At 36.2% G+C, this 16,776-nt stretch overlaps 1 protein-coding gene across 1 annotated transcript; it reads left to right on the top strand.

Annotated features, from left to right (window-relative positions):
* Positions 1–13,157: 13,157 nt before the first annotated feature.
* On the top strand, positions 13,158–16,412 carry LOC111919497 (laccase-15). The gene is made up of 6 exons (XM_023915046.2): positions 13,158–13,395; positions 13,463–13,614; positions 13,754–13,998; positions 14,297–14,425; positions 15,027–15,983; positions 16,072–16,412. Exons 1-6 carry the CDS (start codon positions 13,231–13,233, stop codon positions 16,200–16,202), a joined length of 1,779 nt encoding a protein of 592 aa, XP_023770814.1. The 5' UTR covers positions 13,158–13,230; the 3' UTR covers positions 16,203–16,412.
* The last annotated feature ends 364 nt before the right edge of the window (positions 16,413–16,776 follow it).

Below are 16,776 nucleotides of genomic sequence, written 5' to 3'. Positions count from 1 at the left end.
TTAAGTTTCATAAAATTCATAAAAGTTGGCAAAGGTTACAAAAATGAAGAGTCTAGTTCTAATTAAACGATTTTATGACTCCATAACTTGTCCTCAAGTTATGGAGGACCAAGAGTCTCTTCATTAAATAATAAATAAATAAAAAAAGTGTAACCTTAATTAATTTCATAAGTTATAAAATAAAGAAAAGTTAATTCTTTTATTAGTTTAAAGTCTTCCATAACTTGTCCTCAAGTTATGGAACTTGAAGAGTTTTTGGATTAAAACTACTTTAAACACATAAGTTATGGAATTAATTAGTTTTGAATAGTTTCAAAACTTGCCCTCAAGTTTTGGAATTTGTAAAGTTTTCTCTTATGAATACTTTAATTCCAAGTTAGCCCTTAGAATTTTAAAAGTTAAAATTCAACCCTTATACTTTATAATATTATAAGTTAATATATATATATATATATATATATATATATATATATATATATATATATATATGTATGTCTAAGAGTATAGTTAGTCTTACCGCTAGTATGCGTCATTCACGAAGTCGGTCTATAAGGTGGGTATAAGGTTTTTGCCTATAAAATGGCAACTTAATGGGTGTCCACTCTCACCCACCGCTTGCTTGACTGGTGGAGGGTCGTTAGCCGAACGGGTTTGACAGGACTATAATTCTCCCTTTATTAAAAGTATTAATGATAAATACTAAGTAACTAAACTCTTAATAATACCCAATCTTAGTTACTTAGGAAAAATGTGAATAAGCTGCTAATCCATGAAATTACACTTTGCACTTTGTTTTAAGTTGGTTAGTGGAGCGTGTGTGGTTAATCGGCACACTAACTCGTATTTAACAAGGTAGGCAAAGGGTAACTTAATGTTTATCATAATATCGATGGAGCGTGTGTGGTTAACCGGCACATCGATTGAGGGGTAAACACTTAAGGGTACCAAGTAATTTGCATGGTTACTTCACACCTTGTTTTGTGATCCTCGGCATCCCAGTCACAAAACCTGAAGGGCACACTCGAGATTGAAACATGTCATTGAAAAGTTCAATGAATCTCAAAAGATCTAGGAGTTTCAAATCCAATTAAAGCCAAATAATACATTTCGTTTATCTTGGTGGAAATTGGTGAATCATCATTCACCTACCTTCAAATATTTTATAGTTGGGATTACGACATCCCTCTTCTAAGTTATAAAATAGTTTGTTAGGTCCTAGCCTTAATATTTCATATTGGGTGTTATATTAAGGACTTAAGATCAACTATCTTGAATATCTCCCAAAAGATGTCTGGTTTAGACATTTATGATCTTCCCAAATCTCTTGAAACAAGCTTTCCTAAATGAAGATGATGTCCCTTGGAAATCATACTTCATTCACTTCCTCTAATTATTCTCCCCAACCCACAAGTTCTTGAAAAAGTTTAAGGTCACTCAAGCCCAATTGGCAAGGCAAGGTCTAGGTGTGGTCACATCTTGGAGATGTAGTCACATATTGACAAGCCGGGAGAGTTGGGTGTCAAAGTCTTGAGAAAGTTGGTGGTTCAATCACTTTCTAAGTCACATAGTGAGTTCCTTTGGGACACCTATGAAACAGACTATGACAAGACCCTTAATGATCTTATCTATTTGTTAAGATCAACTTCCTTGAAACTTGATGGACATTGACAATAGTGACACAGGAAATCCAGGAAAGCATTCTCTTCCCAATGGAAAGGGATCGGCCATAGTCAACTCGGTTGACCAAATGGTAAAGAGAAAAGCTAAGTCTGTGATAGTCTCGTGTACCATTATCAAAGGGTCCATATGTTTATATTGCCAAAGAAAGGGGCATTGGTTGCGAAGCTGCCAAATTTACCTAAGGATGTTAAAGTCAATAAGTTTGACTCTACTTCAGGTAAAGTCCACTATCTAACTCTGTTAAGTTTCTATTATGAGATTCTTGATACATGATGTGACTGGGTCACATGGTGATGTTTTAAGAATCAAAGAAAAGTGAAGAAACTTAAAGAAAGAATATGTTGAATCTGATCGCATAGATGGATTTCTATCGCGTAGTTTGAAGATCGGATTCTTGAGCTACTTCTTAGGAGTTATGAGATATTGCTTAGGAATAGATAACAACAAGTTTTCATATGGATTGTAAGGATAAGTTTTTCCGCAAAGTTTTAAAATAAAAGAATTTTTTTTGATTTTATTTATTTTAAAATATCCTTACAATGGCATTTGAGGAAAAATTGTTGCTTATATGATTCCATTAATAGCAAGAGTGGAAATATGAAATTGATTCTTTCATTTGTGGTAATGTCTAAATTTACCAAATAAGGAAAGATTCTCATCACCCAAGTTTCAATTGGACCGGAACTTGGAATCATGCAAGTTGTATAGCATGATGAATGAGAACTTTCAAGTATTGGAAAAATTAAGACTAATTACTCGGTCACATGGATGTGTGAGTCAAGTAAAGGACTAAGGGATCGAGTACACATTCTTGTGCACTGATTAAGTCCACCACAAAAGATTGATAAGACTATTCGTCATAGTTTACTAAAGCTCAGTAAATATGATTATACTTACAAGCTTAAGTGTAACTCTGAGACATTGGAAAAGGTTCCAATGTATGGCAGAGCGAATAAGAAGAATCAAATTAGGCAGAAGGATAAAAGTTTCTCAAATCTGAAAAGATGGGAGAGTACTTTAGTATCATTTTTGTGATCATCTTAATGATTAAGAAACCATATCAAAATTAGTTCTCTAAGGAAAATCTTAGTGCATTCTTATGACTAAGAAGAGGAACTTGAATTGTTGAAGTGGTTAAATCAAGAAGATGAGTCATATTTCGTTCCAATACAAGTCTTAGAGTCATACTCCAAGATTGTAACTTGAGTGACATGTCTCAAAGAAGGTTTAAAACACTTGTCAAATGTAAGAGTAAAAGTTTTCTACTCTTGTACATTTGAAATCGGTAAGTTGTGATGTTTTGGATAAAACAAAGACCAACTTAGGCCAATTGTGTGAAGTGTTTGTCTTGATTAGAATCCACACTATCTCTTGGATATTTGACAAGGGAGTCTTATAGGTTAAGAGGATAGTGGGAGTATTAAAAGTCTCAAGAACTAATCAAGAATAGAACCTGGAGTTCTTCACTAGCACACGACTTGAGGTTTATAACCTATCGTGTTGACATATTCTGTGCCCATTCCAGTTAAAGTTGGCTTTGCATATGAGTTCTTAGAGTTCTCAATGTGTTGCACAACAACTTGGAAGTAATGGCAAGCCCTTGAGCTGCCAGGTGGCAAGAAATTAAGATTGAGTTAAGTCCATATGAGTTTGGATTTGTCATTATCCTTGTCTTGTGACTATGGTTTTGAAAATTCACATGGATAAGAACACATACACCATTAAATCTAAGTGTCATAAGGTTTCTCTCTGATTCATGAAAATGATGGTGAGGAAACACCTTCAGTAAGTAGATTTTAGCTAAGATAGCAATTGTGATATTTGCATTCTCAAAGTCGTTAGTGGAGCGTGTGTGGTTTACCGGCACACTAACCTGGACTTGTGAGAAGTGGCAAAAAGGTCTAACCATTATGATTACGGCATCCCTCTTCATAATTGTTTAGACACACAAGTGTGCTATCTAAGGGAAGGTGTATGATTTTGATAAAGTCTTATCAAAACAATCTAGTATCAGAAATTTGAACTTTGGTAAGAAAGTCAGCTGATTTCTGAGTACATGTCAAAGCTATTGGGAGCATAAGTGTTATGCTAATAATCATCATGTTAGTGGGAGCATGATAATTATGATAAGTATTGCAAGTTAGCAATGTTAATTATAGAAAATAAAAGTTTCAATTGGGAAAGAGTTGTTTTGCTATAATTAAGGGAGAGGAAATTATACTTCATCTCAAATCTATAAGCTTAGATCGTGAGGTTTTAATCATTTAGTCAAGGATATATATATGAATTTCATTTTGGAATGGCTCAACATAAGGAAATTCTGTATATGGGTCCATTATTTGCGTTCTAAAATTCGATTATGATTACGGCATCCCTTTTCATAATCTGAATTATGAGAACTTGACAAATAGAAGTGGAAATATTATAGCAAAAGACTGGTTTAGTCTTTATGTGAGACATCATGAATCATGTCCCATATGTTTCAGATATAGGATCGATTACATGTGCTATATTCATCCTTTCTAAAATTTTCCAAATGCCTGGGGCATTAAGAAGGCAAAAGGTTTAGAACTGGATATGACTAAAAGGATTAAACAATTGTCGAGGACAATCTAAGGTTTACCAAAGATTGGTTGCTCAAGGACAGTTGGAAGTATAGTGATAATTTTGGAAAGACCATATTGACATAATCTGTAAGGAGGCAACTCTTGTTCAGAAGTGATAGTCAAAATGGAATCTGGAAATGTTTCAAAGTTAGAATTTTCAATCTATGTAAGATTAAGGAAACTTAATGCAAGAAGGATGTTTCCAAGGAGTTGATCTCCTTTGCAATACTTTGTAATGTTTGTTGTCAAGTCCTTGTGACTTTGTGCATAATCATTACAAGATGATCAATGCATATAAGTTTAGAATCTAACAGATTTCAGTAAATGGCATGAATTTGGAATTCTTGCATTTGCAGTTAGGATTTGGGAGTGTGAAAAGAGAATCATTGAAGTTATGTTCAATTGATCTAGTTCACAAAGTAAAGATCATAGACAAACATAGTATGTATACTTGGTGTGTGGCATGACTAGTGTTTAGAAAACATAGTGTACATGCTTGGAGCATGGGATAACTATTGTTTTAAATTCAAGAATAAAGTTTATAGCTGAAACAGTATACAATGTATAATGTGTAATCATATGGTGATAAATAAAAGGTGTTTTATTTATGTTCATAGGTTTTGATACCATATTGGATTCAATTATTATTGTGTTTCACTTTGCATGTTTTGACTTCCCAAATAAACTAGGTTATTCTTCTGGAATGACTAAGTTATTCAAACTATCCACAGTTGGTCATATGTTGGAAGTAGATATGAATTAAGATTGTCATGGGTTGGCTTGTAGAGGTCTAAGGTGTTGGACAAAGAGCTACAACACTCATGAGTGCTCATAAGTTCTGAGTATTGGATTCAACCCGCGCTCATTGGAATCACTTCATGGATTTTATCATGAGTGATCATGAGACAATAATATCTTATATTCTTAAAACACAGAGATATGAGTTGTTACTATGAGTTGGTTGTACATTGATTGCACGAAAACGCATTCGGTAACTCGGTGCTATAAAACGTGCCTTTGTGTATGATTCAACAAGTAGTAGAACAAGCCATATGAGTCGAAGTTTATCCATTCCTTTTATCTTCGGGATAAAAACGATATCTGTGGGCCCCTCGATGATTTGATGATGACAAATGGAAGTGCTCGGCCGGGCCAGGACTGATTTGATTTGTTCAATTAGTCAGTCGTCATAAATCGGAAATCGGGAAACAACAAATGGACAGAGAGAATCATTATAATCCATGTCTCAGTCCATATGATATCTATAATGGAGGAATATATGATCCCTTATCTAATGGACAAGTCATTAACAAAGGTTAGAGTTCATCTACAAGGTCAGAGTTCGACAGAAGCTTTTGAGAGCTACGATTGCTGATCGGTTCCTGAAGTCATACGCAATAATAGTTTTAGACTTATCCAAGTGGGAGACTGTTGGATTAATGTCTAAGTCCATAACTATAATTGGTAAGACTTGACCCGACCCGGCGTGGTCCATTTGGGTTGCATGGCATCATGCATTTGGATAGACTATAATGAGAGAAATAAGACACTTATGATTATTAATATATTATAAGTTCTAGTATATTAATAATAAGAATAATAAGATTATTTAATTAGTATTGATCAAGAATTAATCTAGGATTAATTAAGTGATCAAAAGAAAACTAATTAAATATATGGGTTGATTGTGTAAATCATCCATACTTATATAGTGGGCTAATGCTCCATGGATTATCTAGTTAGGCTAAAACCCATATGATGCTCCATGGTGTATTTGTACCCATGGATCATGGAAATGAAAGGCCATGTCAATTAGGGTTTACATGGTGTAACCCTAACTATATAAGCATCATATTATTCACCAAAATCGGCCACTAGAGAGAGTAAGAAAGGGCTAGCCGATTTTCATAAAGTGTAGAATTCTCTCAAGTTATTCCAAGTGTATTTGGTGTTGTGTGAACCATTTGAGGTGTCACACTTGGGGTACTAGGCACTCAAGCTTCATGAAGACATTCTACATGAAAGAGGTATGTATTCTATCTTGTTATATTCATTGTTTTGTATGCTAGATTAGGATAATACCTTGGATGTTCATATTTGCATGTATAATAGAGAAAACATAGATCCAAGGTATTTAGGGTTGCATGTACACTTAGGAGTGTTAGAATGCTCAAAACCCAATAAAAAACTCCAACCAAAGTCTAGATCTACAACATATGTTGCTCTTGGGACTTAAGAGAGTCATAAAGTTGCCAACTTTATGAATTCCTTCCTTCCAAACTTGCTCAAACATGAAGAACATGGGACAATATCCTAGATCTAACCACTTTAAGTCATAAAGATCGAGCCTTTGACACTTAAAAAGATCTAGAAGCTATGAAAGATTATGATGATGTTGGTTCCTTGCAAGTTCCAGTGGAGTGCATTCTTTTCATTCTTTTCTTCTTCTCCATGCCAACAATGCTTAAAAAGGCCACAAATCACCAAGGGAACGAGAACTAGGGTTTCTCTGAGGTATAAGGGTATTGGAGGCTAGTAATGAACCCTATAAATGGCTTAGATGGTTCTAAATATGAAGTAAACCCTAAAATTATCATGGGTTTGTGCAAGAACGTCTGCCATGTCGTGGCCATCATTAGCCATGCCTTGGTGGTCCACTAAGACACCTAATCCACCTAATCAGTGTCACGTTGTGAGCATCCTTGCACCATATCGTGGCACGGGGTTTCCTCCAAAACTTCATCTTTGGTTCCTGATAAAAGTAAGCTTAACCAATCTGGCACATGGGTGTTACAACTCTCCCCTACTTAAATTACATTTCGTCCTCGAAATCACTCCTTACTATTCCCTCTGCCACACTAGTTGACCTTGCACGAACTTCTTAACCTCTAATTAGATCAGATAAATCATATCATGCAGACGACTGCCTCCCATTACTATAATAAAAACCTAACTCAACAGGACTCACATACCCTACCGAATAACAATCCTTGACCTACTAACTTTAACCAGGGAAGAACGACTATCACTACTGTGCCCGTAATCCTAAAATCCAATACCTTGTCTGATTCCCAAACATATAGAGTCATTCGGAAACACAACCTAAATGCAGTCCACTACGCGACCCGAATCCGACCATGAATTATCTTGTTGATAATTGGGCCTTACCCAGGTGTCTTACCCAACTTACATAATCGAACGGGCCTTGCCCACGGGTGTCACCCATCCTGGTGTATGTTATGAGTCTCATCATAGACTTACAATACTTCACGGCAACCTATCAACCTTATGAATGCTACGGCTACCCGTAGTCTTACAACACTTCCATAACAACCTATCAACATCGTGAATGCTATGGCTACATGTAGTTTTATAACACTTCTATAACTGCCATGGGTCCAACACATGGTCTTGCCCTTCATTTACCATACCAAACAATTATCAATCATGATTTGAAACCTGACCTAACTGTATCCTAATCAGGTGCTCGGGTCATGCTTCCAACCCTAAAGCCTTTATTAGACAACAACAGGCCAAGAGGCTCTAACACAACCCTCAACCTGAACCTAATCACATATCAACCATGTGTCACTCGGAATGCCGCCAACAGATACAATTCAAATCCTCTTTACCATTCCGATGGTTGAACAAACTACACGGACGATGCATCGCTCACACCTAGGAGTGTTAGGTCATCACTACTCTTACCTCGCTAATGGTAGTGATTGGCTCAACGAGCTAATCAACCATCAACTGACATCCAAATCAAGCAACATAAGTACCTGGAACTCTTACTTCGCTAACCTGGAAGGGACAACCAACTACCATGAGATTTTAGCCTAAAGTCTTATGATGAGAGGTCTATACGCATGCCACTGAAAACATGAACCTAGTAGCATCTTGCCCTACACTCACATTCTGATCAATCCGTTACACTTCTCAATCTTGAAAGATCCAAACCATCTTGAATTCTACTGATCCAATGAACTTACAATGTAACTCCTTCCGACCCATCATGTTGAATCTAACACATCGATCTGACTGCTAGTCCACCGAGCAGGTCAATCAGATTGTTTTTTTCTTTGCTCACACCATCGATGCCCACCGCCTCCTGAACGGATGCCTACCGCCAAATCAACTGGCTACTCTTCAAGCATGACTCTTGGTATGCAAAATGATATAGGACGATCCTTTGATAGTAATAACAAAGAAATCATAAAGAACTACAATCCCTAGATGGTAACATATGATACTTTCTAATATTATAGTTTCAAACCCGACGTAAGCGATCTATACACCACCTTTTTTACGAGGCACTACGAAGGAGGTTGAATCCCAGTTCCATTGAATACTACTAATGTTCCAATAATAGTTCTAACCTACTAACCAAGAACATGCCCACATTAGATAAAATAAAGGTCCAATTACATACCAATGATTTCCTGAGGCTCTACCTTGACCACCTGGCAAACAATAGGTGTTGAGGTCGACTTCTAAAACCTTGGTTTTTATATTTGTTGTGACACTGTCACATGAAATGTTTTATTCAACCACTAAACGTTTTAAGAAAATTTTATTTGGGACCGTTATCTGTGTTTGAACTCTACAAAACATTTGATTCAAGCTTCAGAATCATTTTCCGCAAACAAAAACTATAATTTATTTTAAAAGATTTTATTAAAGGCTAATTCAAATAGCGCATGTGAGGGGTGTTACACTTCAACACCCCCTACACACGATCGACAAGCGTAAACACTCTATCAGACCAAACTCCTAAGGGTAATCCCCTAATATCCACCAACACAACTCTCTTATCCACCACTAAGTCTTTCGATCATGGTTCCGTTTCTTTGATCACATTGACAATAACATGGTTATTTTTAAACCCTTCCCATGCTTGATGGCTCACAAAATCCACCACGAGTCAACGTCCCCCAACATATTGAACCTCTACATTCCTAAACCCTTATTCTAAACAAAGTTTCAAAAAATAAGGAATAGCCTTCAGGTCCTTCATAACAACCTAAAAGGATAATTCCCCCTCATACTTCGTAACAACCATGTCATCAGGAAAGTTAATCTTTTACATTGTAGCCGGAACATATATGTCTTTCTCCACTCCACCCTTCAACACATTAGCAAACGTAACAACCAACATGTTATTATTAGCACCAACGTCCACTTTTAGGGGACTTTGTTTCATCATCATTGTTATAACCCCAATTGTTACTTTCTGGTCCCATCCAAATCTAACCACAACAAACAAACATATGGAAATTCCCGATCTAAATTGAATGCAACTTAAACACTAATTCCACTTCATACCTAGCACATAAATCTAACAAAAGCAAACCTCATGCCTTGTTTCATTAATTTGTTCTCTATGCAGACGTCTGAAACATACTATAACACCGGGTTCCTGGTATGTTTTTAAATTATAATTTTATTCATTTTAGTCTAAAACTTGACGAGTTGGAGGCCCAAACTCGTCGAGTAGGAAATGGATTTGGACGCGGGCTTTGACGTCTACTCGACGAGTTGGAAGCCTCAACTCGACAAGTAGGACTGCCAGAGTGAAACCCTATTTTTGGGGTTTTGCACCCTATTTAAGTATCTTAATCCCCTTATGTCAGCCTCATTTACAGCCTCTAAGTCCTAAAACTCTAGCCACAAAACCCTAGCGCCTTGTGTAAGCTTATGAGACCTTTTTGAGAGAAATCTTGTGCTTTTGAAGCTTATGGAAGAAGAGGAAGCTAGAGGATTCAAGAAGAAGAGAGTAGATCCAGAAACTTCCCTTCATTTGCAGCATTTTCAGGTAAGCAAGTCTCATACTTGCTTAATGATTTCTTAGATCTCTTCATTTCACTTTTATGGAGTTTTTTGGTCCAAGAATGTAGCTTTTGGGAAATGGATGACCCAAGTGGGTATTCTTCCAGATCTAGGACCTTAGAGGGCTATCATGGCATAAATGTGCAAACTTTATGGCCATTCAAGCCCCACGAAATCTTTAGGATGAATTTTGGCCTTTTAAGCCCCAAAAGGCCATGCATGGAGATAAAGGTATAAACTTTATGTGTTCAAATGATGCCTAAGGCCTAGATCTCTGTTGTATGCTGTAGTTTGGAGTATGAATGACTTGTGGAACAAGATCTAAGTTCTAAAGAGTTAGGGCTTGAGCCAAACCCGTTAAATGAGGGTATTAATGGGTAAAGTTGGAAACTTTACCCTTAAAAGGACGTTTTCAGAGTGTATAAGAAGCAAGAAGCTTAGATTTGAAGTGTAGGGGCTTAACCTGTTAAGATGGCCTAAACAGACAGAGGAAATCATCGAGTCCATAGAGGAACTCGACGAGTTGAGTCAATTTGTCCTGATGCTGAACATGGTAGAACTCGACGAATCTGAGGATGACTTGACAAGTGGACTCGCCTAATCGCGATTATGAATAGCTAGGGAACTCGGCGAGTCAGGGGGATGACTCGAAGAGTTGGATCGCGATTTCAGGGTTTTTGATTTATGGAACTCGACAAGTTGATGGGTTAACTTTGCGAGTTGAGTCAACCCAAAATGTTGACTTTGAGCAGACTATGACTTTGACCAGGGGTAAAATGGTCATTTTACCCTAAGAAAGATTATTGAATTTTGACTAAGTGTTATTGTGATAATGATAGCCGAGGAGTCGTTGGAGCAGTCGTTAGAGATTCCTCACACGAGATTTCACAATTAGCTTTGCGGGGTGAGTTTTCCTCCAGTAGGAACAGGTCTAAGGCACCAAGGTCGGCCCGTTTATGTATGATAGTATGTTCCGGACTAAGGTCCGATGCCGAGCGGGGCTCGATGTAGGTTTATATGTTTCCGAGTTTCGATCTGATGTCGGGGCGGTACCCGAATAATGTTAGTATGCTTGATGTCTTTGTGATTCTTGCATGTGTTTGTATCTGTATGTTTCCGGACTATGGTCCGATGTCGGGGCGGTTCCTAAGGAATGTTTGTATGCTTTCCGGATTTCAGTCTGATGTCGGGCGGGGCCCGAGGAACACTTATTTGTCTATGATTAGGTGATTATGCTCATGTTATGTGTATTTGTAGTTATGCTCATATGTATGTCGAGCTTTGCTCGATGCCGGGCGGGGCCTGATGCCGAATGCGGTCTGATGCCGAGCAGGGCCCGATGCCGGACAAGGCCGATGTCGGGCCGTGCCCGATGTAGCAGGGCGGGGCCCAATGTATGTTATATGTGTTTATGTGTATGATATGTGGTAGTTTAGGGGACTCACTAAGCTTCGTGCTTACAGTTTTCAGTTTTGGTTTCAGGTACTTCCGCTAGTAAGGGGAAGAGCTCGGAATGACTGCATTGCACACACCACAACATTTAGCCTGGGATGATATACTATGTTATTTAAACATGTGATTTTGATATAGTGTTTTGATATGATGTTTTGAGATACTATCTTTTATGGTTTTATGAGATGATTTTGGATTACTATAGTTTTATTATAAATTAAAAACGAAATTTTTAAACCGTATTTTTAGAATGTTACACATATTCATGCTTAGCACATTAGTCTGAAAGTTCTTTCTTATTCGCATTTTTTGGAAAATTTATAACAAAGAACGATATTGATAAGTCCTCCCCTACCCTTAGATTAGGGTTTATGTACTATCTTCCGGCCTTTATTCATGTGCACCTCATGTCACATTGTTCTCTTCTTGGTCTTCCCAATCCTCCATCGACATCCTTCCACCCGTTTATTGTTGACGTCTAACTAACAAGTTAAAGAAAGAATAACTTTAGTTTCACCCATATTAAATAAACTTTTAACCGACTTTATCTAATATAAATTTTAATCTTATATGACGTTGTATTTGCGAGAGAAAAATTATTGAATTCTGTATAGTCATTTCACTAGACATTATTTAAGTTGAAATTAGTTATAGCTTATTTCAAATAATCAAATAAATAAATAAAATTTTATACAGCAAATATGATTCATGCTTGATTTTTTTTACCAACTTATAATGTGGTTTTTTATATAATTTATATAATCATATTTAAATATCGTATATTTTGATGATATAATAAAATGTGATTGCATTATCGGAAAAATTGTTGTATTACACAAACTGAAAAATTGAAAAACAATTACATAGACAGTTATTTAAACCAAATGCAAATAGGAATATTCTTATATTTCTTTGTTTCTAGCTGGCTTCTAGCTAAGAACAAAAGAATGAAAGTGGTCTATAAAATAATAAGCAGGTCAAATAATCAGGCTTCCTACTACGTACATTTGCAACTAATTTTCCATTTTCTTGAAGACCTCGTGTTTATTATATGTTTTTTTAACAACAAATCTAATTTACTTTAATTTCACCTTTAACCCTTGACCTCAAAAAAAGTAAGAAAATACCTGTTGCCGTTAAGGTAAGGTACAAGCCCTTTGGTTTATGCTTCTCCACGACGTTATATAGAAAGTGGTACAATACCAGAATAAACTTTAATTAATTTCAATGATTGTAAGAACTAAAGTAACTTGAACAATTTGTCGTCTTAACGTACGACTGTTGGCTCCTTCTTGGTTCTCAATCTTATTAATTATTCATTTGAGATTTTGTGTGATCTCCATCCTTACTTCTTTACCTAAATGAACAATACCTGTCCTCACGTCTTTATTTTCTATATATACCCTTACAAATTACAATACAAGAAATACATTTTATATTGAAAAATATATAATTAACTAATTAAGACTGGTATAACTGATCCAAAGACTATGTCATCCACAGACATGCATGTTAATTAGGTGCCTTAAAATTAATATACGTGTGTATACATATAGATTATAGGCACATGGGTCAAGGAAATACAAGTTAATTGAACTATTAAGAAATCCGACGACCAGCCAACAGTTAGCAGCCTCTATCTTCTCTAGCATACTATAAATACATGCATGCATGCGAAAACATAATTGAAAGAAGCCAATTAGTTCTAGGGTTTATCATGATTACACCATTAGTCAAGGAGATGAAGATGAGCTTTCAAGCTCTAGGGTTTCTTCTTGTTCTTTCATTCATCCATTCACAAGCTGCTGTCCTTCAGTACACTTTTATGGTAAAGTTTTAAATTTCTATAAACCAGAAAATCATCAATTAGTAAATCTGGTTTCGTTTTTTTTCAGATTCAAGAAACCAACTACACGAGGCTATGCAGTAGCAAGAACATTTTAACTGTTAATGGACAATTCCCAGGTCCAACAATCACTGCTCGCAGAGGCGACACTGTCATCGTTGACGTTATCAACGGGGGCGACCACAATATCACAATCCATTGGTACGTATAAAATTAATATAATAAGCATTAATATTCAAAAGCTTTGTTTTCATCTTTTTGTCTTAAATTAATCCATGTAAAGTCGATAATATGATGTTTAACGATGAATAAGATGATGATATTGTACGTATATATATAGGCATGGAGTGAAACAACCAAGGTACCCATGGTCAGATGGACCGGAGTTTGTGACACAATGCCCGATCCAACCGGGTGCTAACTTCAGCCAAAGGGTTTTGCTTTCCGATGAAGAGGGGACATTGTGGTGGCACGCGCATAGCGATTGGTCACGCGCCACCATACACGGCCTATTTGTCATTTTACCTCGGCTGGGAACTACCTACCCTTTTACCAAACCTGACGCAGAAGTCCCTGTCGTTTTAGGTTTAATTTTAGTCTTTTACCCTTTTCTATTTTATAGTAATTATGATCAAAGACTTTTGGTTTAAATAACTGTTTTTAAGTAAAATAAAGTCCAAAGATTATACTTTGGTTTATTTTAATACGTGCAAACACGTTTTTAGCTGATTCCCACTTCCTTAAACAACCTTCTTATTTTATTATTCTTTGTAGACCCTATCTAGAAAGATGCTATACTTAAAACATAATTGTTTTTATATTAATTATTTAGAAATTAACAATGAGTTTGTTAATAAAAAGTGACAACCGAAAATGTGTGCAGGGGAATGGTGGCAGAACGATATACAAACAGTGTTCGAAGACTTCATCACCGGCGGAGGAGATCCCGCCAGCTCTGATGCTCTTACTATCAACGGTCAGCCTGGTGATCTTTACAATTGCTCTTCTTCAGGTATTTTATTTATTTAAATTAGATTATTGATTATTAATTATGATTTAAAAATAATTGTTATATATAGTCAAATTAAGTTTGTTCTAATACCATATATATATATAATTGTTTTTTAGTTTGCATGATGATGATCGGAAGAAACTAACACAATATTGATGAACCTACTTTGTTTTGTTTGGGCTATAATTTATAAAAAAAGATTAATTATAATTAAGTCTAAGTTCCAAACATAAAAGAATACATATATGAAAGGTAAAAATCCATCTGATCAACTATATTTATCCATTAACACCCATACAAAAAATTAAACACGAGTGTAAAGTTTTCAACCAAAACTATAAAATTAATTTATCTAAAACTATCAAATTTAAATGATACATTAATTCCGTTTTTCAATTCTATAGTAAAATCAATATAGTATTAATATTTCATTTAAACAATAAAAAGAGATTGACATTCTTTATTTTCTTGAAGTAAAAGGAATTATCAATAAAAACGAGAAAACCTAATTATCATTCTTAATAGATGGATTTTTTTTAAACTTTTAATATATAAACAATATATTATTGATAAATTTCTTGAATTAATTGTGTGTGTGTAGAAACAACGAAAATAAAAGTCGATGAAGGAAAGACATATATGCTCAGAATGGTCAACGCCGCCATGAACAACATTGCCTTCTTCGCCATCGCCAACCACTCACTCACCGTCGTTGGAGGCGACGGCGCCTACATGAAACCACTCATATCCAATTACATCACCATAGCCCCCGGCCAAACCCTAGACCTCCTCCTAACAGCTAACCAACCAGCCGGCGGCCGGTACTACATGGCGGCCAAGCTCTTCAACGGCCAACCCAGCAGCCTATTTGACAATACCACAACCACCGCCATTCTTGAATACAACACCGGAAATTTCACCCCATCGTCCCAGGCGCCGGTGTTCCCTTCCCTTCCAGATTTCAACGACAGTAACGCATCATTTAACTTCACTTCAAGTTTACGAAGTTTAGCCACCCCTGAACATCCAATCGACGTTCCATTAAATATAAAAAAGACACTCCTCTACACTCTCTCCATAAACACAGTGCCATGTAGCGTCAATGAGACATGTTTAGGGCCAGGTGGGCGGCGGTTTGCAGCGAGCATTAACAACATAACTTTTGATATGCCGTCGACGTCGGTTCTCGGAGCTTACTACAGAGGAATAAACGGTGTATACGGGAATGATTTTCCAGATGTTCCGCCATTCAGATTTAACTACACGGCTAGTAGTTTGAATAGGTCGTTGCAGTTTCCGGAAACTGGGACGGATGTGGAGATGTTGAAGCATAATGAGACGGTGGAGCTGGTGTTTCAGGGGACGAATTTGGTTGCCGGAGTTGATCATCCGATGCATTTGCATGGGCATAGTTTTTACGTGGTGGGATCGGGATTTGGTAACTTTAACAGGAAAAGAGACTCGTTGAATTATAATTTGGTAGATCCTCCTCTTATGCAAACCATTGCAGTTCCTCAGAATGGTTGGACTGCCATTAGATTTAAGGCAGATAATCCTGGTAAGCTTTCTTTTCATTTATTTTTCTTTTTATTATTTAAAATATAGTATAATACTAATAAATTTCGTACTATTGGTATTGATATCAGGAGTCTGGTTCATGCATTGTCATCTAGAACGTCATGTCAGCTGGGGAATGGGAATGGTATTTATAGTAAGGAATGGAAAGAGCTCAAATGCTAGAATCTTGCCTCCACCTCCCGACATGCCTCCATGTTAGAGCGCTTACATATTCTTTTAAATTTGGAAGAGTTTTTTGCGTGGTTTTCTTTTAGTATGAGAAAAACAAGTGTTGTGTAAAAGTAATTTAAATTTTACTTAATTTGCTTTTGAGTTATGTTTTCAAATATAAAAAATAAGTTGGTTAATGAATCATGAGTTACGAAATGTATCCAAAAAGTGTTTAAGTATATAAACTTGAGTTAGGAAACTCTCTTGCTTATGAAACTTCTTGCCTTTGCATTTTGATCCAAATTACTAAATAATAACGCACTTCTACGACCATATCCGTCGGTAATCCAATGGAAATGGCCACAAGACAAATTTCTAATGGGAAAAAAATATGTTTGTAAGAACGTATCGGTAATTTATTCTAGCAGAAAACTTTGTTGGTAGTTAGTGACAAACATTCTAGCTAAAGCTGGGCTTCCACCTCTTCCCTTTGGTTATCCTTTTTTTGTCATATTCTCGAGTTCAACTTAACTAAGGAAAAGAATGGAAATAGATGAAAGTAAAAAAAAAAAAAGTTGATGTTCATGAATTCATTAAAGGAATGGCTTAACGTCCCAGATTCC

This window comes from Lactuca sativa, chromosome 9 (genome assembly GCF_002870075.4).
Source record: "Lactuca sativa cultivar Salinas chromosome 9, Lsat_Salinas_v11, whole genome shotgun sequence".
NCBI classification, from domain to species: Eukaryota; Viridiplantae; Streptophyta; class Magnoliopsida; order Asterales; family Asteraceae; genus Lactuca; species Lactuca sativa.
The sequence above is the reverse complement of the archived record's forward strand: the minus strand, read 5'-3'. Positions and strand labels throughout refer to the sequence as shown.